The 21,874-nt window shown below is 66.2% G+C and overlaps 7 protein-coding genes across 7 annotated transcripts; 3 read left to right on the top strand and 4 right to left on the bottom strand.

Annotated features, from left to right (window-relative positions):
• Window positions 1-81: 81 nt before the first annotated feature.
• On the top strand, window positions 82-2,916 carry EMIHUDRAFT_102838 (hypothetical protein; the record flags this gene model as incomplete). The annotated part of the gene is made up of 8 exons (XM_005769273.1): window positions 82-531; window positions 721-997; window positions 1,397-1,467; window positions 1,679-1,755; window positions 2,009-2,033; window positions 2,171-2,218; window positions 2,286-2,422; window positions 2,832-2,916. 8 exons carry the CDS (start codon window positions 82-84, stop codon window positions 2,914-2,916), a joined length of 1,170 nt encoding a protein of 389 aa, XP_005769330.1.
• Window positions 2,917-3,123: 207 nt separating this feature from the next.
• EMIHUDRAFT_356074 (hypothetical protein) lies at window positions 3,124-3,670 on the bottom strand. The gene has a single exon (XM_005769272.1). The coding sequence runs from the start codon at window positions 3,627-3,629 to the stop codon at window positions 3,276-3,278; it is 354 nt and encodes a 117-aa protein (XP_005769329.1). The 5' UTR covers window positions 3,630-3,670; the 3' UTR covers window positions 3,124-3,275.
• Window positions 3,671-10,322: 6,652 nt separating this feature from the next.
• On the top strand, window positions 10,323-11,724 carry EMIHUDRAFT_102836 (hypothetical protein; the record flags this gene model as incomplete). The annotated part of the gene is made up of 4 exons (XM_005769271.1): window positions 10,323-10,997; window positions 11,382-11,460; window positions 11,582-11,616; window positions 11,689-11,724. The coding sequence occupies 4 exons, from the start codon at window positions 10,323-10,325 to the stop codon at window positions 11,722-11,724; spliced, it is 825 nt and encodes a 274-aa protein (XP_005769328.1).
• A 308-nt stretch (window positions 11,725-12,032) lies between these two features.
• EMIHUDRAFT_436513 (hypothetical protein) lies at window positions 12,033-12,805 on the bottom strand. The gene is made up of 3 exons (XM_005769270.1): window positions 12,585-12,805; window positions 12,444-12,515; window positions 12,033-12,384 (listed from the first exon to the last, which is right to left on the bottom strand). Exons 1-3 carry the CDS (start codon window positions 12,783-12,785, stop codon window positions 12,211-12,213), a joined length of 447 nt encoding a protein of 148 aa, XP_005769327.1. The 5' UTR covers window positions 12,786-12,805; the 3' UTR covers window positions 12,033-12,210.
• A 359-nt stretch (window positions 12,806-13,164) lies between these two features.
• On the top strand, window positions 13,165-13,435 carry EMIHUDRAFT_210518 (hypothetical protein; the record flags this gene model as incomplete). Its single annotated transcript, XM_005769269.1, has 2 exons — window positions 13,165-13,397; window positions 13,426-13,435. 2 exons carry the CDS (start codon window positions 13,165-13,167, stop codon window positions 13,433-13,435), a joined length of 243 nt encoding a protein of 80 aa, XP_005769326.1.
• Window positions 13,436-15,327: 1,892 nt separating this feature from the next.
• Window positions 15,328-18,237, bottom strand: EMIHUDRAFT_451501 (hypothetical protein; the record flags this gene model as incomplete). The annotated part of the gene is made up of 13 exons (XM_005769268.1): window positions 15,328-15,339; window positions 15,524-15,590; window positions 15,740-15,820; window positions 15,870-16,102; window positions 16,227-16,503; window positions 16,581-16,784; window positions 16,874-16,927; window positions 17,086-17,157; window positions 17,227-17,292; window positions 17,374-17,526; window positions 17,666-17,928; window positions 18,078-18,143; window positions 18,232-18,237. The coding sequence occupies 13 exons, from the start codon at window positions 18,235-18,237 to the stop codon at window positions 15,328-15,330; spliced, it is 1,554 nt and encodes a 517-aa protein (XP_005769325.1).
• Window positions 18,238-18,645: 408 nt separating this feature from the next.
• Window positions 18,646-21,497, bottom strand: EMIHUDRAFT_210516 (hypothetical protein; the record flags this gene model as incomplete). The annotated part of the gene is made up of 2 exons (XM_005769267.1): window positions 18,646-18,955; window positions 19,030-21,497. 2 exons carry the CDS (start codon window positions 21,495-21,497, stop codon window positions 18,646-18,648), a joined length of 2,778 nt encoding a protein of 925 aa, XP_005769324.1.
• Between the last annotated feature and the right edge of the window lie 377 nt (window positions 21,498-21,874).

Below are 21,874 nucleotides of genomic sequence, written 5' to 3'. Positions count from 1 at the left end.
CCCCTCGAAGCCATCAAGCCGAGCCTGGTTATGTTGCAGACCGCTCCACAAATGATTTCTTCCTCTCCGCAGGCCTCTCGCATGGAGCCCGAGCGCCTCTCGAACCGCGAGGCCCTGCTGGAGCGCATCAGCTCTGGCTGCCATGAGCTCGACGGGCCAAAGGCGGTCGGCGTCTCCGCCTCGCTCGCCCAGCTCGACTCGCCCGTGCGCATCTGCCTAGTTGGCCTCGGCCGCGCCGGCGCCTTCCACATGCAGTCACTTCGCTTCGTGGGCGCGCGCGTGGCGCAGCTGGTGTGCGTGGTCGACACCAACCTCGAGCTCGCCCGGCGCACCGCCACCGAGTTTGCGGCGAGCGACTGCGTCGCGAGGGCGACCCTCGAGGAGGTGATGGCTGACGTGGCGCTGGCGGGCCGCGTCGACGCAATCATCATCGCCTCGACGACAGACACGCACTACGGGCTGTGCAAGCTCGCCCTCTCCGCCTCCAAGGCCACCTTCACCGAGAAGCCAATCTCGCACCACGCCGAAGAGGTGCGGCAGAGCCGAACCCGCAAGGCTGGAATCCGCAAGACTGCCGCCGCCGCCGCCGCCGCCGTCGACACCCGCCGCCGCCGCCGCCGCCGCGCCGCCGCGCCGCCGCGCCGCCGCCACGCCGCCACGCCGCCACAGCGGCTGTGCGGCGAGAGCAGCGCTCTCCGAGAGCTCTCCTCCCCGCCGCAGGTCGACGAGGTCATCTGCCTCGCCAAGGCGGCCAGGGCGCCGCTGCCGGCTGCAGCGGCGAAGCGGAGAGAGGAGGGCCCGGAGGCAACGACACAGGGAGGCTGCGAACAGGTGCCCTTCCTCGTCGGCTACCAGCGGCGCTGCGACCGCAACTTTCGCGCGCCGCGCCACCGTGCCGCTGGCGGCTGCCAGGAGCCGCCCAACAGCCGTCCGGGATCACTCTCGGTAGGTGCGCTGCGCGATCTGATCGCCGATGGCGCCCTCTCGTCCGAGCCAGGTGGGGCGAGCGGGAGGAGAGAGGGGGCGGGAGAGAGGAGGAGAGAGCCGCGCCAAGTCAGGCCAAGTAAAGCGGTTGACTCGGTGCAGGCCGGCACCGGCGTGAGGGTGATTAATTAACAATTAATTAACAATTAACTATCAATTAGTTATCAATCATTAGTCAGTGCAGGCCGGCACGGCGTGAGGGTGATCTTAATTAATTAAAGGCATCGCATTACTTAATGAAGGGATGGTGCAGGCCGCCACGGCGTGAGGGTGATCAAGTGCACGTCGCGCGACAACCCGCGCCCGCCCGAAGAGTACTTGCGCACGAGCGGAGGCGTCTTCCACGACATCCCCCTCCCCACCCTCCCGCTGTGAAGAGCTCTCCACACCCCCGTCCTCCCGCTGAGGACAGGCATCTTCCACGACATGCTCTCGCACGACTTCGACATGATCCACTTCCTCACCAGCGAGATCCCCGACGAGGTGCCGCCCAGTCTCAATTATTAATGAGTCACTCCCTCACCAGCGAGATCCCCGACGAGGTCTTCACACCTCGGCGTCTTCACACCTCGGCGTCGCACCTCGCCCTCTCGCCCCCCCCCCCCCCCTGCCCGGCCTCATCAAGGAGTCCTATGTTCGATGCGAGCCCCAGGTCTTCACACACCAACAAGTCTTGACACAACCACAACAACAGGTGTTCACAGTCGGACACTGCTATGACCCCGCCATCGCCGCCCTCGACGACGTCGATACGGTCGTCGTGACGTTGCGGTGCCGCAGCCTCCCGCCCTCCTCCCCCCCCCTTTTTTTCCCCCCCCCCCCCCCCCCGCCCTCCCCTCCGCCAGCCGCCACTCCGCAGCCACCGCTGCAGCACCTCGCCAGCCACCAGCACTCGGCACACCAGGGCCCCCCACCCCGCTCCGCCTCCCCTCGGCTGGCTGTGCGCCTCTGGCCTGCTCGCGGCCGATTCCCGACACCGGTCACCCCAGCAGCGCCACCTCACTCGCGAGTGAGGTGGCGCTAGGTACGCCTCCGGCTTGCTCGCGACGGTACCGCCGCAACGCTTGGCCGCTTGCGCAGTGCCACAGAGCCGTAGGCCTACCTGATGACTGACTCAGGTCGACTCGTCCCGCGTGGCCGCCTCATTAATGATTGATTGATTAATTAATCACAATGAAGTAGTTAGGTCGACTCGTCCCGCGTGGCCGCCTACGGCTACGACCAGCGCGTCGAGGTGTTTGGAGAGCGGCACCATGCTCACTATTGTGTGGATGTGTTACTCCCGACTGTAATTATGTCAGGTGTTTGGGGAGCGGGGCATGCTTACTGCGCAGAACGAGTCGCGACACACCGTCGAGCTCGCCACAGCCGCAGGGATGCCTCCGCCCCCCCCCCCCCCCCCAGGAATGACGGAGGGGGTAGCTGACCCGATGAGTGAGTGAGCATGAGTGATCACGACCAGGCACCTCCGCCCCTGCACCGAGTGGTCCTTCCCGGAGCGGTACCGGCACACGTACACGGTCGAGCTGACAGAGTTCCTCAACATGGCGCGCAACCCCCCCCCCCCCCCCCCCTTGGGGCGAGCACTGGTGAGGTTGGGGTCCCCAGCCGCCTCTGGTGATCGCGACGCCTCAGGGGCGCAACGAGCCCCCTCTCGTCGAGGAGGACCGGCTTGTCGAGAGGCACTTCCTAGACACTTCCTAGACACTTCCTAGACACTTCCTAGACACTTCCTAGACACTTCCTCGTGGAGGAGGACCGGCTTGTCGAGAGGCACGCGCTGCTCGGCCAAAAGAGGAGGGGCGCTGCATACGTAGCCGGTGCTAGCCTGTGTGCTGAGTGGTTAGGCACGCGCTGCTCGGCGCCGTCGCGCGCGCAGCGGAGCGGAGCTGGAGGGAGGGGCGCAACGTCAAGCTTGCAGAGGTGGCGTGAGGCTGAGGGGCGGGCGGGGGCGGGCGGGGTGGGAGGGGGCTCGGGGCGGCATGGGGGGGGGCATGGGGGGCATGTTGACGGGTCCCGGACGGCACGCGGCGGCGGACACAGCACACACGCGCCCGGGGTGCGCGCAGAGGGTGACGGAGCACAGGTGTCGGGGAGCTCGGACGGGCAGCGCGACGGCCCACCGCACTTGGGCCATATACAAAAGCGCATGAATTTTCTGCGACACTCCACACACAAAGCAAACAAAGTGGGATATGGTCAGCGAGGACTATCTCCACCCTACCAGAGTCCGTGGGCGAGAGGTGTTTGCAAATGCGGCAGGGACGGCTCCGAGCCTCCGACGGCATCCTCTACAGCAAGGCGACCCAGGGCGCGCTCCGTGCCGTCGCCATCGGCGCCACCTCCTCCCAAGCGTTCGTAGACGAGTCGAATCGTTCTACCCTGTTGATTCGTACGACGTCCTCCACTTCCTCGTCCTCCTCCTCATAGTTGTACCCACCCACAGCATAAAGCTTGCCGTCGAGCACCGCCGCGGCGGGAGCCTGCCGCGCTGTCGCCATCGGCGCCACCGCCTCCCACGCATCCAACGCAGGGTCGTACCGCTCCACCGAGCTGAGGTGGGTGTAGCCGGCACCCATTCCGCCTGCGACATAGAGCTTGCCGTCAAGCACCGCCACGGCGTGTTCCAGCCGCGCCGACGCCATCGGAGCAACCGCCTCCCACGCGTCCAACGCCGGGTCGTACCGCTCGACTGAGCTGAGGAAGCCGTCGTTGTAGCCGCCCACAGCGTACAGCTTGCCGTCGAGCACCGCCACGCCGGGAACCTGCCGCGCCGTCGCCATCGGCGCCACCGCCTCCCACGCGTTCGTCGCGGGGTCGTACCGCTCCACTGAGCTGAGGAAGCCGTCGTCGTACCCGCCCACGGCGTACAGCTTGCCGTCGAGCACCGCCACGGCGTGATAAAACCGCGACGCCGCCATCGGCGCCAACGCCTCCCACGCGTTCGTAGCCAAATCGTACCGCTCCACCAGGCTGGAAGTTGCGAGGTCAGCCTCGCCATCCTCATCCTCGCCATCAGCCTCACTCTCGCCGCCCACAGCGTAGAGCTTGCCATCGAGCACCGCCGTGCGGACATACTTTCGTGCCGCAGGCATCGGCGCCACAGCCTCCTCCTCCCACTCATTCGTTGACGGGTCGTACCGCTCCAGCGAGTTGACAAACTCGCCCTCGCTGCCTTCGCCGCCGATCACGAGCAGGCGCGGCCTCTTGCGCTTCTTGAGCGTCTCCTTCCAGCCGCGGCGCCACGCGCGGCACGTCCCCTTGGCGGCGTGCTCCGTGGTCGGCAGCTGGGCGAGGATGTGCGGGGCGAGGTCCGGCGAGAGGAGGACCTCGGAGAGCACCCACTCGGGCTGCTCCACGAGCCGAGCGGCGTGCTCCTCCGCCACGCGCAGCGCGGCGTCGCTCGCACCCGCCTGCGCCTCGATGATGGCGCACAGCTGCGCTGGCGAGAGGCCCGCGACGCGCGCGCCGATGCGGTGGGAGGCCATGTACAACCCTGGAGAGGTCTCGGAGAGAGGCTCCGAGAAAAAGAATTTAAAAAATCAACTCCGTCGCACAACACTGGGCGTCGCAGGACGAGGCAGAAGAGAACGACGCGACAGAGGAGGAAGTGACAAGGGAGAGACCGACGAGAGTGGGACGGCCGCGAGGTGGCATGAAGGTTGCAGCGAGAAGCGGCGAGAGACTGCGAAAAGAGATACGAAGAGGCAGACTCCCCAGGGTGGGCGACGGCTAGCGCACCACACTCCTCTCCTTAAAATCCCTGTGTGGTGGCGGCGTGCCGTTCTCCCATCCCTCCCTTGGGTTGTGTGTTTTCTTTCTTTCTTTCTTTTACACTGGGCACGGGACTGGCGCGCACTGGCACTAACACAGGTACACCGGTCAAATGCTGTAAGCTACAGCCTTAGAGATATCTCGTCCTCGTCCTCTGCAGGTTGCTGCTCAGCCGGCATACACGTCGTGCGGGAGAAGCGCACGAAGAGGCTGCGGCGGAGGGACGCCTCCCGCGCCTTGCCTGGCCTGGCGCCGAGCGCCTTTGCCAGTAGACAGCGCGACACCTAGTCCCAACGCAGCCCGGCCTCACACAAGGAACTTCCTGCTGAACTCTCGGCTACATCTCGGCTGCCTCGCGGTGATTCCCCGGGAAGCACGAGACGGCGAGGTCGCGGTACAAGCCGCCCGAGATGAGCTCTTGCGGCGTGATCTCGAATTGGCGGGCAAACGGGCCGCCTCCGAGGATGGGGTCGCTCTCGTGAGCCATGACAATCGGCAGGCTGGCTGCGCGGGCCGCCGTCACCTGCTCAGCTAGTCTCTCGTCCGACCACGTGTCCTGGTTCAGATAGAGCAGCATGTGGGTCGCCCGCTCCGGCGTGTCCGTGGTCGAGACGGTGAGTCTGGTGAACGCGGCAGCGAGCTCGTCGGCCATATCTTTTGCGCCCGGGTTGGCGCGCGAGGCCCAGAGCAGAACTGGATTGGCAAACCCAAGGTTCTGGCCCTGCACCTCACCCGGCACAGCGAGAGGTAAGCTTTTTTCTTTCGCGTAGGCTGGTGTCTGCAGCAGCAACGCCTGCGGACCAAGGGTATCATTCCAGTCAGCCAATGCCTCACCGCTGTCAAGATTTGATGGAAGCAGCATCACCTCGGCGATCCTCTTGAGGGAGACACGCTGGAAGTCCTCGATCCGCATCCACACCACGAGTGGCCAGTCGGCGTCAAAGATCGCTGGCTGGTGTGCATGTTGGCGACGGCTCGGGCGGCGGCGGCGGACTATTGTAATAGCTGATGGGGCCACCAGTCGAGCCCGGGAGGAAGGAGAGCAACAGCAAGGAGACCCAAACCCGGCCGCATTTCGCGAGAGGACGGACCTTAGTTGTGCGCTGCCGACTACCACCAAAGCGTGGTAGACACTTTTTTGGACCGGCCTTGCTGGCCCAAGCCGACCGGCTCAGAAGCGCGAGTAGGCACCCCATCATGAGGGCACACACGAGGCAGGACAAGGAAACGCTGCCATCTGTGTCTATGTCGGCCATATCGCTCTCGGCCTGTGGACAGGCGGTCGCGTGCGACGTCCGTCAGGCGCGGCAGGAAGAGGCGCGAGTGGGTGATAGAAGCGAATGGCGCTCAGAGCAATTAGGGCAGGACAGGGTGGCTGCGCGGCGCGGGAGGTAGGCGGGAGGAGCGACAGGTGAGCGAATGCGGGGCGTGGTAACGTGGCGATTGCAGTGCGGGTTGCCAAGCGCCTGGTCCGCCCGCTCGAGCTCTCCCTGCCCGTCCTCGAGCAGCGAGGAGTCGGCGCGGTCAAAGGAGGCGAGCCGCCAGTCAGCGCACCCACTTGAGACGGAGAAGAGGTCGGCCGGGTCGGCCCTCTTCGGGTCGGCGAGACGAGGACCGATGGCCAAGTCGTTCGGGAATTCAGCGCCGGCGGTGAGCGGGTGGAGGCAACCAAAGCATGGCGGAGACATTGTTTGCAGCGGAGGGGGCAACGGGACTGGCGGCGGTAGCGACGGGGAAGGCGAGAGCGAAGGCGGCGGCGACGGTAAGAATGGCGGTGTTGGTGGCGGCGGCGGCGGCGGTAACGGCGGCAGCGGCGAAGGCGGTGGTGGAGGCGACGGCGGTGGTGGCGACGGCATGGAGGGCGGGCAAGCGAGGCTCACCGACGGCTCCACCGTACCCAGCACCGCCCACGCGCTAGGCAGGGCGGCTGGGCAGCCGAGGGCTCGGGGCCCGGGCACGGCCGAAGACGTCATTTGCACAAACATTGCACTTGTGGTGAAAGGCGGTGACGACGGGCGAATACCGTCTCGTTTTGCTGTTCACAGCTAGAGACGGCCTCTGCTCCAAAGTCAAACAACCCCACCACCAACCGCCCTCCCTCCCTCCCACAGGCAAACCTTCGGCTCCCGCTCAGAGGCTCGCCGCGCCCGTGCGGCGCGCCGAGGCGGCGCCGAGGCGGCGCCGAGGCCGGCGCCTTGCACCCGGCCCGCGGCCGGACCGCCTCGCCCCACCACTGACCGCCCTGCGGCCCCTGCGCAGGCGTACCACAGGCGTCGCTCAAAAAGCGACGCCGGGTGTGGGCTGATCCCTTGCCCCGTCACCCGCCGCGCCCTCGCCCGGCCGCCTCACCGCGCGCGTCTTCCCCTGACTCATCGCTCTCCTCGGCCTCGTTCTGAGACGCCGCTGTCGTCTGCCGATCTCTTGCTCTCGCTGCTTCTCTCGCCTTTCTGCGTAACTCCGCTCTCCGCTCTCCGCGTATTTTGGTCCCTCGAGTTTATCGAGCATTCCTCGCGCAAGGACCACATTTCTGACTCCCACTGCGAGCATATCCCGCCCTGTCATGTCATTGCTCAGGTCCACTCTCGTTTCGAGCACTTGTACCTCAACTGTCGGTGTTGGCACTGGGGTTCCCTTCGGGTATATCGTGACAGCTGACGGCGGGATTTCCACTGGTGTTTCGTCCTCCTCGGGGTCGTCTTCCCCGGCTTCCTTGCGTTCGGCGTGGCTTACCCTCGTGCCAGCGTGGCCGCCTAATTAAGTATTGATTGATTAATTAATCACAATGAAGTAGTTAGGTCGACTCGTCCCGCGTGGCCGCCTACGGCTACGACCAGCGCGTCGAGGTGTTTGGAGAGCGGCACCATGCTCACTATTGTGTGGATGTGTTACTCCCGACTGTAATTATGTCAGGTGTTTGGGGAGCGGGGCATGCTCACTGCGCAGAACGAGTCGCGACACACCGTCGAGCTCGCCACAGCCGCAGGGATGCCTCCGCCCCCCCCCCCCCCCACCAAGCACGGAGTGGGTAGCTGACCGGATGAATGAGTGAGCATGAGTGATCACGACCAGGCACCTCCGCCCCTGCACCGAGTGGTCCTTCCCGGAGCGGTACCGGCACACGTACACGGTCGAGCTGACAGAGTTCCTCAACATGGCGCGCAACCCCCCCCCCCCCCTTTGGGCCGAGCACTGGTGAGGTTGGGGTCCCGAGCCGCCTCTGGTGATCGCGACGCCTCAGGTGCGCAACGAGCCCCCTCTCGTGGAGGAGGACCGGCTTGTCGAGAGGCACTTCCTAGACACTTCCTAGACACTTCCTAGACACTTCCTAGACCCCCTCTCGTGGAGGAGGACCGGCTTGTCGAGAGGCACTTCCTAGACACTTCCTAGACACTTCCTAGACACTTCCTAGACACTTCCTCGTGGAGGAGGACCGGCTTGTCGAGAGGCACGCGCTGCTCGGCCAAGAGAGGAGGGGCGCTGCATACGTAGCCGGTGCTAGCCTGTGTGCTGAGTGGTTAGGCACGCGCTGCTCGGCGCCGTCGCGCGCGCAGCGGAGCGGAGCTGGAGGGAGGGGCGCAACGTCAAGCTTGCAGAGGTGGCGTGAGGCTGAGGGGCGGGCGGGGGCGGGCAGGGTGGGAGGGGGCTCGGGGCGGCATGGGGGGGGGCATGGGGGGCATGTTGACGGGTCCCGGACGGCACGCGGCGCCGGCGGCGGACACACGCGCCCGGGGTGCGCGCAGAGGGTGACACCGTAGACCGAGCAGGTCGGGGAGCTCGGACGGGCAGCGCGACGGCCCACCGCACTTGGGCCATATACAAAAGCGCATGAATTTTCTGCGACACTCCACACACAAACAAACTGGGATATGGTCTCTCAGCGAGGACTATCTCCACCCTACCAGAGTCCGATGTCCGTGGGCGAGAGGTGTTTGCAAATGCGGCAGGCGGGGGCAGGGACGGCATCCTCTACAGCAAGGCGACCCAGGGCGCGCTCCGTGCCGTCGCCATCGGCGCCACCTCCTCCCAAGCGTTCGTCGCCGCGTCGTACCGCTCCTCCGAGGTGAGCCAGCCGTCGTCGTTGCGACCGCCCACAGCGTAAAGCTTGCCGTCGAGCACCGCCGCGGCGTGAGAAAACCGCGCCGTCGCCATCGGAGCCACCGCCTCCCACGCATCCAACGCAGGGTCGTACCGCTCCACCGAGCTGAGGTGGGTGTAGCCGGCACCCATTCCGCCTGCGACATAGAGCTTGCCGTCGAGCACCGCCACGGCGTGTTCCAGCCGCGCCGACGCCATCGGAGCAACCGCCTCCCACGCGTCCAACGCCGGGTCGTACCGCTCGACTGAGCTGAGGAAGCCGTCGTCGAAGCCGCCCACAGCGTACAGCTTGCCGTCGAGCACCGCCACGCCGGGAACCTGCCGCGCCGTCGCCATCGGCGCCACCTCCTCCCACGCGTTCGCCGCCGGGTCGTACCGCTCCACCGAGCTGAGGAAACCGTGGTCGTTGCAGAAGCCGCCCGCAGCGTACAGCTTGCCGTCGAGCACCACCACGGCGTGACCCTCGCGTGATGTCGCCATCGGCGCCACTGCCTCCCACGCGTTCGTAGCCAAGTCGTACCGCTCCACCAGGTTGGAATTTGCGAAGTTGTCGGCCTCACTCAGGCCGCCCGCCGCGTAGAGCTTGCCATCGAGCACCGCCGTGCGGACATGCGCTCGTGCTGTAGACATCGGCGCCACAGCCTCCTCCTCCCACTCATTCGTTGACGGGTCGTACCGCTCCAGCGAGTTGACAAACTCGCCCTCGCTGCCTTCGCCGCCGATCACGAGCAGGCGCGGCCTCTTGCGCTTCTTCAGCGTCTCCTTCCAGCCGCGGCGCCACGCGCGGCACGTCCCCTTGGCGGCGTGCTCCTTGGTCGGCAGCTGGGCGAGGATGTGCGGGGCGAGGTCCGGCGAGAGGAGGACCTCGGAGAGCACCCACTCGGGCTGCTCCACGAGCCGAGCGGCGTGCTCCTCCGCCACGCGCAGCGCGGCGTCGCTCGCGCCCGCCTGCGCCTCGATGATGGCGCACAGCTGCTCTGGCGAGAGGCCCGCGACGCGCGCACCGATGCGGTGGGAGGCCATGTGCAAAGCTGGCCGAGGCGGGGGGCGAGAAAAAGAAATTTCTCACACACAAGTCTTCTGTCCTATACGAGAGAGGAATCCCTGGGACCCTGTCGTGTGGGTCGTGAACCCTGCCCAGCCCCCCTCCGTGTCGCGATGCGCTCCCCGGTCCCCGCTCCCGTTCCCCTGTGTCCCTGATCGTCCTTACAAGATCCTGCTCGTGCAGCCCTGCAGGTGGGGACCCTGTCCTTCTCCCACCCTGCTGGCGAGAATTCTTTTTCGCACAACTACACCATGCTGCGGCGGCACTTCAGTCACGCCTCTCCGCCGCCTCCACTGCCCCAACGCGAGGAGCGCGAGCTCTCGCGGCGAGGGGCCTGTGCACTAGCGCGCAGAAGGTGACCGCCAACGGCGTCCAGCTTCACGTCGTGACGAGCGGCGACGCGTCTCTGCCACCACTGCTCTGCATGCCGGGCGGCCTAGGCACCGCAGAGACGGACTTTGGCCCGCAGCTCCGCGAGCTGTCCGACTCGTTCCAGGTGGTCTCGTGCGACCCACGCGGGTACGGGCAGTCGCGTCCGCCCGTGCGCGACTTCCCGCCCGACTTTTACCAGCGCGACGCCGACGACGCCGCGGCCGTGATGCGGGCACTCGGCCACGAGCGCTACGCGGTGATGGGGTGGTCGGACGGCGCGATCGCGGCGGTGATGCTCGCCGCGTCTCAGCGCGCGGCCGTGCGGCGGCTCGTCATCTTCGGCGGCAACGCGTACATGGGCGCCGACGACGCGGACGCCTTTGAGGCAGCTCTCCTGCACCTCTGCCACTCTCTCCTGAGAGGCAGCCCTTGCCCCTCGCCGACCCTCCCGCCCCCTCCTGCCCGCCGCCCCCCCCCCCCCGCCTCCCCCTCGCAGGCGATGCGCGACATCGGCGGCTGGTCCAAGCGCATGCGCGAGACGCACCTGCCCGTGTACGGCGAGGACCTGCAGCCGATGTGGTCTGCAGCGACGGACGCGTGGCTCGGCATCATCGCAAAGGGCGGCGACGTGTGCATGGCGCAGGCGCGGGCGGTGGAGTGCCCCGCCCTCGTCCTGCACGGCGAGAAGGAGCCGCTCCCTGTAGATGCGGCACACATGCTCGCCCAGGTCCGGCCAGCAGTCGGGAGGGAACCGCACTCGGCTGTTGCCTCGGCTGTAGTCTAAGCTGTATCCCGCGCTGCACACTCGGCTGTACTCAGCCGTGCTCGCAGCCCTTGCCTTCTCCTCGCGGCGAGCCGACCACACGGACGCGCTCCCTTCCCCCCCCCTCTTCCCTTGGTGTCTTTAGAGGAGGACCCGATCTGCCTCTCCGAGCACCCGCGATGATCTCGAGATGACCTGGAGATTGCCTTGAGATAGGACCCGATCTGCCTCTCCGAGCACCCGAGATGACCTCGAGATGACCTGGAGATTGCCTTGAGATAGGACCCGATCTGCCTCTCCGAGCACCCGCGATGATCTCGAGATGACCTGGAGATTGCCTTGAGATAGGACCCGATCTGCCTCTCCGAGCACCCGCGCTGGTTCGCAGACAACATGGCGGACGCGCGGCTGCATGTCTTCCCCGACGGTGGCGATGCCCCGAGATGACCCGAGATGACCCCAGATGGCCCGAGATTAGCACCCGGCGGCTGCATCTCTTCCCCCTCCGCCTGCCCCTCCACCTGTCGCCCCCTCCTGCTGCCCTCCAGGCAAGCACAACATCCACCTCAAGTACGCCGCCGAGGTGACCCACAGGCTCCAGGCTCCGCTCCGGCGCCGCCACCTCTCCCTGAGCCTTCTCGGAACCTTCCCACAGGTCAACGGCATGGTCCGCTCCTTCGCCGCCCCGTGACGGGGCGAGGCCGGGCCGAGGGCCGGGCGCGAGGGGCGCAGAGGAGAGACGCGGTGCTGCCAAACACACACCCTCGCTAGACTTCTCGCCTCGCCCGCTCTGCCGTCCGAGATCCTGCTAGCTACTGCATGAGCGCCGGTATTCGTATTGATCCGCGACTCCCGCCGTTCGCCGGGCTTCGCCGTACTTCCCTGGTTCCCATGGAGCAACAGCATGTGGACGGGTACGTGCGCGCGCCCTACCTGCGGCTGCGCGATGTATTGAGTCTACGGACGCCCCAAAACGCCCCGCATGTGTGCAGCGCCGCGTCATGTGACTACAGTGTCCCCAAAAAAGCGCGCTAGCATCGCTGGACCTACCCACTCGACTAAGAGTTTTTGTTCAGTTCCATCGGGGTACGAGGCTCCGCCCCGGTGCTCTCTCTCGCGTTCGGCGCGCGGATCGCGGCATGCGGAGCGACGGCGCGAGTCGCTCCGCCGGCCGGGCTCAGAAGGACTTGCCCCACGTGAACCCCATCGGAGGTGGGGACTCTGCGAGCTTGTTGCCCAGCACGTTAGTGTTTGGCAGCTTCGAGAGAGCGGCCTCCAGCTTCCAGCGCGGCGTCGCCTGCACGCCCTCGTCGTATTCGCGGCAGCTGTCCTCGTCGCCGAGCATGCACGCCTAGACCACGGGATGCGCGAGATGTCACGCGCCGCGGCCTCTTGCCCTTTGAGAGCCACTGCCTCTAGACTTGCCTCTCCGCTCTCGATCAGCGCCGCCTGTGCCCGCTTCTCCTTGAGCAGCGCCAGCACCTATGTGGCGCAGCGCGGCGTTGATGGACGTGCCTGGGCACAGGCTCTCCGCCACGGTCGTTTGGATGCCGCGAGCAGCAGCAGCGCCGCCACGGAAATAAGAGGGGAGCGAATCGCTTTCGCGATCAATCCCTCGCCCATTTTGACGGCAGCGGACACGAAGCCGCCTCCGACGCTGGACTGCAGGCTAGCGACGATGGGTACGGCGCGAGACGCCAGCGGCAGACCGGTGCGGCAGGGCGCCGCGGCGAGAGCCAGGCCACAGCTCATTGCGGATGCGGCAAGAGGGCGCACAACGAATTTTTTTGTTGCAGGGAGGGTACTCGCCACTCCTGTGTGTGGCAGCCAGCTGGCTGTGTGTCTTGTGAGCCTGTTTGTGTCTGTGTGTCGCTCGTGCGTGTCGTCATCATCTGTCCAGCGTCCACCCATACCGCGTTGGTGTCCAGTCCGAGCCTGGCTGTTCTTCACCTTTCTACCTACCTACCTATTCCTGGTGAGTACAGACCACGCCTTTAGGTATATTGTTGGCAAATCAAGACACACGCCTGCATTCGCAGCACAAGCCCTCGCAGCGAAAAGCACTGTGAAGGATAAAGTGAAAAAGTGAGGCGTGGCTGTACTCGCCATCTGCCTCTCTCCATCTGCGCCGATGGCCTCCCACCGCATCGGCGCCCGCGTCGCGGGCCTCTCACCAGCGCAGCTGTGCGCCATCATCGAGGCGCAGGCGGGCGCGAGCGACGCCGCGCTGCGCGTGGCGGAGGAGCACGCCGCTCGGCTCGTGGAGCAGCCCGAGTGGGTGCTCTCCGAGGTCCTCCTCTCGCCGGACCTCGCCCCGCACATCCTCGCCCAGCTGCCGACCACGGAGCACGCCGCCAAGGGGACGTGCCGCGCGTGGCGCCGCGGCTGGAAGGAGACGCTGAAGAAGCGCGAGAGGCCGCGCCTGCTCGTGATCGGCGGCCACGACAGCGAGGGCGAGTTTGTCAACTCGCTGGAGCGGTACGACCCGTCAACGAATGAGTGGGAGGAGGAGGCTGTGGCGCCGATGCCGACGGCACGACTGTATGTCCGCACGGCGGTGCTCGAGGGCAAGCTCTACGCGGCGGGCGGCGATGACGTGGCTGACAGCGCAACTTCCAGCCTGGTGGAGCGGTACAATCCGGCTGCCAATGCGTGGGAGGCGGTGGCGCCGATGGCGACGCCACGCGCGAATCACGCCGTGGCGGTGCTCGACGGCAAGCTGTACGCTGTGGGAGGTTACACCAACGGCGTCATCAGCTCAGTCGAGCGGTACGACCCAGCGGCGAATGCGTGGGAGGCGGTGGTGCCGATGGCGGCGGCGCGGTTTTATCATGCCGTGGTGGTGCTCGACGGCAAGCTGTACGCGGTGGGCGGGTACAACGACGACGACGGCTTCCTCAGCTCGGTGGAGCGGTACGACCCCGCGACGAACGCGTGGGAGGCGGTGGCGCCGATGGCGGAGGCGCGGCAGGCTCACGCCGTGGCGGTGCTCGACGGCAAGCTGTACGCTGTGAGCGGCAGCAACGACGACGACGGCCCCCTCAGCTCGGTGGAGCGGTACGATCCGACAGCGAACGCGTGGGAGGCGGTGGCGCCGATGACGAGTATGCGGGAAATTCACGCCGTGGTGGTGCTCGACGGCAAGCTGTACGCTATGGGCGGCTACAACGACGACGACGGCATTCTCAGCTCGGTGGAGCGGTACGACCCGGCGTTGGATGCGTGGGAGGCGGTGGCGCCTATGGGGACGGCGCGGAACTCTCCTCTCGCTGCTTTGGTGTAGCGCCGGCCATAGCACTACCGTGCTTGAAGACGTCGATTGAAAGACGTTGTGTAACTGTAAGCAGACCTTGCTCGCGCAGCAGCCGCGGACCTCTCGGATGGCCGTGGCCCCGAGAGACTGAGAGTTGTGTGTGTGCGCGCGCGTACGTGGCAAAAGTTGCCTTTCCGCTTTGGCTAGTGCCATTTCACTCTCGACACGCTAATCTTGAAAACGTCTCCAACGGAGCTCCGTGTTGCTTCCAGCGCCCTCCCCCGCGCTCCCTGCGGCCATGGCCGATGCTCCTAGTATGAGAGGTCATCTGGCTACCGCGAGAGCGACCCAACTCGTCGACATCGTCCGATGATGGTGCCGCAAAGTCAGCCTTCGGAGGCTATCGTCGCGTCGAGCCGGCAGTAGCCGTGACATGTGGTTCCACCACCCCTCGTAAGCTTTGCCTCTGATCGCCACCGTTCCCAGGCTGCCTAATGGGATGGAAAGGAAGGGCTGGGCGAGCGTATAGAAGCGTTCTCGACCTCGTCGTGGCAACGAGCGTCGTGCCACCTGACCCGAGACGGGTCGCAGGCGTCGTACCGAGCGCGTCGAGACCGTGTCCTGATGTGATCTGCACGGGTGAGTCACGTCGGCGTCAAAGGAGCGACGTGCGACCTGTCAGAGCTTGATCTCCGATCTCAGCGGCGTCGAGTCATCTCCGGCGCGCGACAAAGGTACATCCACAGGACGCGCAGAGGCAGCTGCGATCCAGCCGAGTGGACGGCGGCACACCGCGCCACCTGCTGTGTGCCGCCGTCTACTCAGCGGGGTCGCAGCTGGAGCTGCCTCTGGAAGGCACCGAGATGTACCTTTTTGCGCAAATGGTCAAATCCAGGTTTTGTAACGCGAGCTGTGCCACAGTGAAATGGCACTAGCCTTTGTAATTATCTTGCCTTTCACGCGCTCCCATAATGCATAAAAATCCGGAGCTTGGAGGCGTCAGAGAGAGGGGACGCGGCGTCCTATCTCGCTCGGCTCTCGCTAGAGAAGTCGCTACAAAAGCCGTACACGGCTCTACAGCTCTACACGCAGTGCGAGAGAGTACCTCTCTCTCTCTCTACCTGTACAGAAGAGTGAGCCTCTCCCTCACGTTGCGGCTGCGCAGCTCCGTCGAGATGAGCCGGAGGGCGAGGCCCCGTCGCGGGCGGCCTTTGCGGCGGCTGGACGACTCGCTCACCTCGGCAGACTGCAGGGCGACGGTCGGCGAGACTGGCGAGTCGTGGGGCGGCGGGCCGTCGGCTGGCCTAAGGCAAGAGGTACGACATACGACAAGCGTCACCACGCCCACACTACACAAGCTGGTGGGGGGCAAGGGGGGGCACGGCCATCCAAAGAGTGTGGCTAGGCCCCCAGCGCAGTGTGTCCCATCCGTATGGGAGTGTGCGGCTGTGACCTCCCGTGGCGAGCGAGCAGGCGCTTGGCCCCTTCCTTGGTGAGGCGGCTGTAGTCGATCTCGAGCGGCGTCTGGCCGCGCCTGATTGACACACGGCTCCGGGAAGGCTCAGAGGCGCTCCCGCACACACCCTGCTCTGCGCTCGAGAGAGCGGCGCGTCTGGCCGCGCCGAGCGAGCATGCTCTCGTCGCCGACCATGGCCGCGCGCCGCAAGAGCGCGGCGTCGAGCGCGCCCACGCCGCCCTCGCCGATCGCGTTGCTGCCCAGGCAGAGCCTCTTCAGCTGCGGCGCCCCCGCCCTGCCGAGGGCGGCGGCCAGCGCCTCGGCGCCCTTGTCTCCGATGCAGTTGTAGTCGAGGTAGAGCTGAGAGGGGCAGGGCGGGGGCGGGAGGTCTATCGAGGGTCTAAGAGATGCAGAGAGTGGGTTTCAATTACCATCAGAATCACTGTCTAAGGCCAAGATGGTCTACTGCAGCTGCTGCCACCACCTGCCTGAGCGAAGGACAGGCCCCGCCATGGGCGAGTGCGGCGGCCAGCGCCTTCGCGCCCCCGTCGCGGATCGAATTGCCGCAGAGGTCGACGCGGGAGAGGCGGGTCGCCACCCACTTCCTGCCGAGGGCGGCGGCCAGCGCCCTCGCCCCGTCGTCCCCAACGTCGTTGAGTAGGAAGGACAGCGCCTCGAGTCGCGGCAGCGCGCCGCTCGCGATCACCCTCGCCACCTGCGCCGCCTCCGCGTCGCCCCAGCCGAGGCCGCCGTAGCCGAGCCTGTACGCTCACAGCTGCACGCGTGAACAGGCGCCGCCTCCCCCGCCCCCTACCCCACGAGCAAGCTCGCATGGCGCCTTGTGGCCCTCCGCATCTCCTCCCGAAAGGCGCCGGCGTACAGCCGGCTGACGAGCGCCTTGTCGTCCTTGCCCTCAGTGAATGCGCGCGCGTCGAGCCGCTCCGTGAACTGCGACGGCAGCAGCGGCGGCCACCGGTCGCCGCCCTCCGCGCACTCGGAAATCATCGCGGACCGGTCGTACCACGGGTCGCCCGCCAGGCGCCTACGAATGAGTAATCACTGTGAGATCCCTTGCTGACGGACTGAGTGATGCCGGGTCGCCCGCCAGGCGCCTACGATCAAGCCAATGACCAATCGCCGCGAGTGGATTGCTTGCCGCGGCACGGGTCGCCAGAGTGACCCCATCTGGTCGAGGTCGAGGGAGAGCTTTGAGCCGCAGCTCAGCCTCGACCAGCACGCCTCGGTAGCAGTAGTGAGCAACCGTAATCTAGTCCATGGTCGGGCCCCCTCTCACTCTCTCCACGCAGCAGCAGCGCAGGCGAGAGCAGCGCGCCTCGGTGTACCGCCACAAGTTCGGACCGGGAAGGCCCTCGTACTGGTCCCTCAGGCTGAGCACGAGCTGCGCGGACCACTTCCTGCCGCCGCAAGGGGCAGGTAAAGGCCCCTACGCGCACAAGGTGGTGTGCGAGGGATGGGGGGGAGACCTGCCGTCGTACCCCTCCGGGTAGCTTGCGGTCCGCAGCACGGTGGTGTGCGGGTGGGCAAAGAGCCTATGGAGGTAATTGTCATCACTGGATTGGTTATCAAGAAGAGCCGCGCAGGCCCTGAGCCTCTCCATCCGGAAAGAGGACCTGCCGAGGCAGCCAAGCCCCTGCCTGAAGAGCCTGTTCTCCTCGGCGGTGCGCACCCGTCCGTGCGCGGGGTCGGGGTGCTGGTGCAGCGAGAGGAAGTCCCAAAAGACGCCGAACCGCTGGCCGCGGTTGTACCAGTCGTTGGCGAGGGCCCTGAGCCCCGAGCCAACGCGGCGGAGCGTGTCGCCTGTGTCACTTCATCATTGATCAACAGAGGCACTATATCCGCCTCAGGGCCGCGGCGCGGAGGAGGGGCGCGCCGTCGGGGTCGGGGTGTTGCTTCGTCCTCCACGGGCAAGAAAGCGCGATGACGGGCAGCCCGCCCAGGCTGGCTCGGCTCGCCTCGACGAGGTCGGCGAGGGAGAGGAAGGCCTCTTTGGGCAGCGCCTGCCGGTGCGTGACGACACCGCCCGCCTCGGCGTGGCTGATGATCCACTGCGCGTCGACGAGGGCCATAGCGCCGCTCGCGAGGACCGGCTCCAGGTCGCCTCCGCCGCGCTCGCGCCAGATGCTGATATTGTGCGCGGTGTAGTTGCTGTGGCTGCGTGCGTGGGCCTGCATAAGGGTGTCGGCGAGATACGAGGGACGGCTCCGCTGCCGGACTCTCCAAGCGTCCTGGAGTTTGACGACTGCGCGGCGCCGCGCTCGGCACAATCGACGAAAGGAGCCCTGGATGACCTCGGCGGCGTTCTTGGCGGCGTCACTGGCGGCAGCTGCATCTGAGCAATTTGCTTCTTCGGCGGGATGCGTGCACCGGTGAGGCCTGCGGCCTGCCGATGGGCCCCAAATCAGTAGGCTAGCACCGTGTACTGCGTGATTGACGGCGACGGCAGCGTCGTACGTCCCCGAAGTGTGCACTTTCATGGCTTTACTCGACACCTCAGCCGGAGGGACGACGGACAGCCTTTGCGCGAGCGCAAGTGAGGCGCCGACTTTTGTGAAAAAAAAAACGGCGCGCTCTCCGCTGTGCCTCGGGGTTCGTGCGTCGCCCATTTCCTATTTATGGCGCGGGAGGGAGGTTGCGAGCCACGCGTGTTATACCACCGTGCTGCCTCTACTCCCTCTCCGCGCGCGTTTCCGACAAAAGCGCGCGCGTGAACAGGGCTCCAGGCCCCAAAAATGATGTGTTCGTAGAGTTGTTTGGTATCGTTGCTCTAAAAATCTCTCTCTCTCGTTTCCGAGGCGATTTAGGAACACCCCTTGATACGCGAGTAGTCGCAACGATCTCGCAACACCCTGCACGCGACCTTCCCGCGCGCAACGTGCACAGCATCACACCAGCACCTTGTTCGCCCGCTGTTCCGGTCTCGCATGCGACCCCGACGCGCCCTCGTCGTCCGGAGCCCTAGCATCAAGCAGGTCGCCGAGCGTTCCAGCTTCGTCCGTAGACTCGTTGCCCGAACTCACGCCGTCGCGCTGTGGCACGGCGCCCGGGTGGTGGGCGGGCGTGCTGCCAGTCAGCCGCCGAGCCAAGCCGCGCAAGTCGGCCTGCGAGAAGAGCCAGGAGCCGCGCGCGCGCGTCGAGTCGCGCTCGTCGCTGTCGCGCTCCCCGCCCGGGCTGAGGAGCAGCTCGACGGGCGACCTATGCGCACACCATTGTGGCGCGTGAAGCCTTCCCTCCGTGCACATCTGAGGAGACGGCTTGGCGGTGGCGACATGTCCGAAGACGGGATCTCGATGGCGAGCGTGAGGGCGTAGTCGACTTGCTGCGGCAGCGCTCTCGTCCTGCCATAAATCATCACCGCCACCAGCACCGCCTTGGAGAGGTTCGGCCAGCAGGCGCAGTATGAGAGGCCCGTCTCGCCCCGCGGCAGCGAGTCGACAAAGGTCTGCGGCGTGCCCGGACGGACGTTCTCGAGCTCGGTGTCGCGTGAGTAGCCCATCGACAGGCCAACGTTGCCAAAGGCGGAGCACACCTCGAAGAGCGCGTCGAAAGCAGCGCCGTTCGACCCGTGCGGCAAATCCGGGTCGAAGGCGAGAACCAGGAACCACGCCAGCCAGGCAAAAAGCAGGTCGCGCTGCAGGGTGGGACCGCCAACAAACCCCCCGACGGCGTGCGAGAACGCGGTAAGGTGGTGGCGAAGCGTCTGCCCCCACGTCAGTTCGCCGTGCCACAACATCGCTTGAAGCTGGAGCACGCCCAGATCGGCGACCGAGGCCTCTGACGTCCGCGATTCGGCCGATACCCGCGGGTCGACCGACGGAATCCGCGCGAGGGCGAGGGAGAGTTCGTCGATCTGCTCCGCCATCCGGATCCGTGACCGCGAGAGCGCCGCTCGCGCTGCACCGGTCCCGGTTGTGCGGACGATTGAGTGCCGGCGCGCCCAGTGCTCTGCGATAGACACGCTCTTCCGCCCGCCGACACCGAGAGCGGTGGGGGCCGCCGTGTGGGGGCCGTCGTGTAGGGGGCTCTCGAGAGCGGCTCCGTGGCGCGAGGATGCGTGGACGGCGATCATGAGCGGGACGGGCGCCATCATCATTGCAAGCATGTACATCGCGAGCACGGGCGTGTTCTCGTTGGCGAGCGAATAGATTGCGAAGCCAGCGTGGCGCGTCTCGACCGACATGAACATATCGTCGGGCAGCGCGAGCCGCTCCTCCATTGTTCGGAAGCACTGCACGTCGGCGTCGCACGCGGCGAGGTCGGAGAGGATCTTTGAGACGCCGCCGAGCCTGGACCCGTAGACGCGGATCATGCCACGGTGCGCCTCACGGACAAAGAACGACCAGGTGGTGAAGGTTTGCGCGGCCCAGACGGCCAGTTGCGTGAGGAAGAGGGTTGTGGTTTGCTCGGTCGAGAAGAGGTAACCATACATCTTGCGGCCGGAGAGGAGGAGGTGGCGCGCCCACAGGCGCCTCGCGTCGTCGATCGGGATACACTGAAGGTAAGCCTGGAGAGAGAGCCGAAGCAAGACCGGGTAGAGCACATTACCTGCAAGGGCGAGCACGGTGACAACAGAGAGCAGGCCAATCTCCTCGTTGAAGGCCTCGAGTGAGCCGGGCTCGCTGGTCATGCCCGCGTTCGCAAAGGCGGCGACAGACACAAACGCGGCGAAGCGGCCGGGCCGGCACGGCAGCCCGGTGACGTTTGAGGGTGGCTGGCCTGCCGTACTCGCCGTCGAGTAGCTTGGGTAGTCGCACACGCCCCTCTCCTCGACGGGCGTGGCGAGCACCGACACGTAGATGAAGCAGAAGCCGCCGAGGAGGAGGGCTGCCTGGTAGATGTAGATGGCGTACAGGAGGAGCCGCATCGAGTTGAGCTCGACCAGCCACTCTGGGCAGCGGCGCAGATCCTTGAGCGCGACGTGCCTCAGCCCCTCTGGCACGTTCCGTCGCAGTGCCGCGTGGCGCAGGTGCAGCGGCACCGCCGAGATGAGGATCGACGAGCCGGCCACCATCAGAAGCCCGAGCAGCGCCTTGGCGGCGTCGCCAAAGGCGGTGATGTTGAAAGTCGCGAGGCCGGTGCACGTCGACGCGGAGACGGCGAGGAAGATGGCGTCAGCGAGGCCGAGGCCCGACTGTTTCGACTCGATCGCGTAGAGGAGGAGGCCGCCGAGGCCGCCCAGCAAAAGGTACCATGCCACCACCATCCCCTTGAACGGGACCCTCCTGTGGTGCAGCAACGACGCCTTCATGGGCACAACGTCCGGCGCCGCCGAATCCAAAGACTGGGGCGCCACATCAGGGTCTGGCAAATCCACAGCAGCAGTTGTTCTCGGTGGCGGTGCTGCTTGGTTTCGTCCTCTTCTTCCTATCCGCTCGCGCGCAGCGGCCTCAATCTTGGCGGCCGCGTTGGCCTGCTCCGCCTGATGCCGCCTGAGCAGATGGCCACGCTCAATCGCCTGCAGCCTAGTTGCAGCCGCCGCCGTGGCCACAACTTCCGGCGTTGGCGCCGGCGCGCCAGCCGTCGGCTGTGAGGCGGCGTTGGCCGCCGAGCGCGCGAACAGGCCCTGCCAAATATTGACTTTGGTGGACGCCTTCGCCTCGATAGTGGCAGCCAGTGCCACGTCGAGCGATGCCTCTGGAAGATTGAGGAGGAGGCGCTGCGATACGCTTGCAGGGATGCCGTCTCTGGCCGCGTCGAGCTGCTCGCCGAGCAAGTCTCGCTCGAAGGGCTGCGGCATTCAATGACGCACGGAGGCAACGCGGCGACGGCACGGTCGAACGCCGAGCACGTGTAGGGCTCTATGTAGGGCTGCGGCAGGCAGAGGGTGGGGCGTGCTTGCGCGCGAGCTTCCCCGAGCAACAGTGGTATCGGATGGGCAGGCTGTGGACGATCGTAAGTTAAATCGCTGCGAACATTTACGAAAACACAACCACGCACCCAAGACGCACAAGCTCAGACATTTCACATAAGCAACAAGAGAGGCGTAGTGGCTGTCGCTGCAGGCCCAGCGCATATGTCAGTCGGCAGTCGCGCTGCACGCCGCAGGTCCACACCGGTGCAGCTCACGGCGGCGGATGGAGATCGACTGGCTCGCCGTGGCGTCTCGGAAGACGC

Source organism: Emiliania huxleyi (assembly GCF_000372725.1).
Source record: "Emiliania huxleyi CCMP1516 unplaced genomic scaffold EMIHUscaffold_43, whole genome shotgun sequence".
NCBI classification, from domain to species: Eukaryota; Haptophyta; order Isochrysidales; family Noelaerhabdaceae; genus Emiliania; species Emiliania huxleyi.
The sequence above is the reverse complement of the archived record's forward strand: the minus strand, read 5'-3'. Positions and strand labels throughout refer to the sequence as shown.

Coding starts and splice junctions, on each gene's coding strand:
- EMIHUDRAFT_356074 (XM_005769272.1), bottom strand. CDS start 3,629: ATGGCGTCGGCGCGGCTGGAACACGCCGTGGCGGTGCTTGACGGCAAG.
- EMIHUDRAFT_436513 (XM_005769270.1), bottom strand. CDS start 12,785: ATGAGCTGTGGCCTGGCTCTCGCCGCGGCGCCCTGCCGCACCGGTCTG. Junction 12,516..12,584: donor CGGCGCTGCTGCTGCTCGCG/GCATCCAAACGA, acceptor TGCGCCACATAG/GTGCTGGCGCTGCTCAAGGA. Junction 12,385..12,443: donor GAGAGGCAAGTCTAGAGGCA/GTGGCTCTCAAA, acceptor CCCGTGGTCTAG/GCGTGCATGCTCGGCGACGA.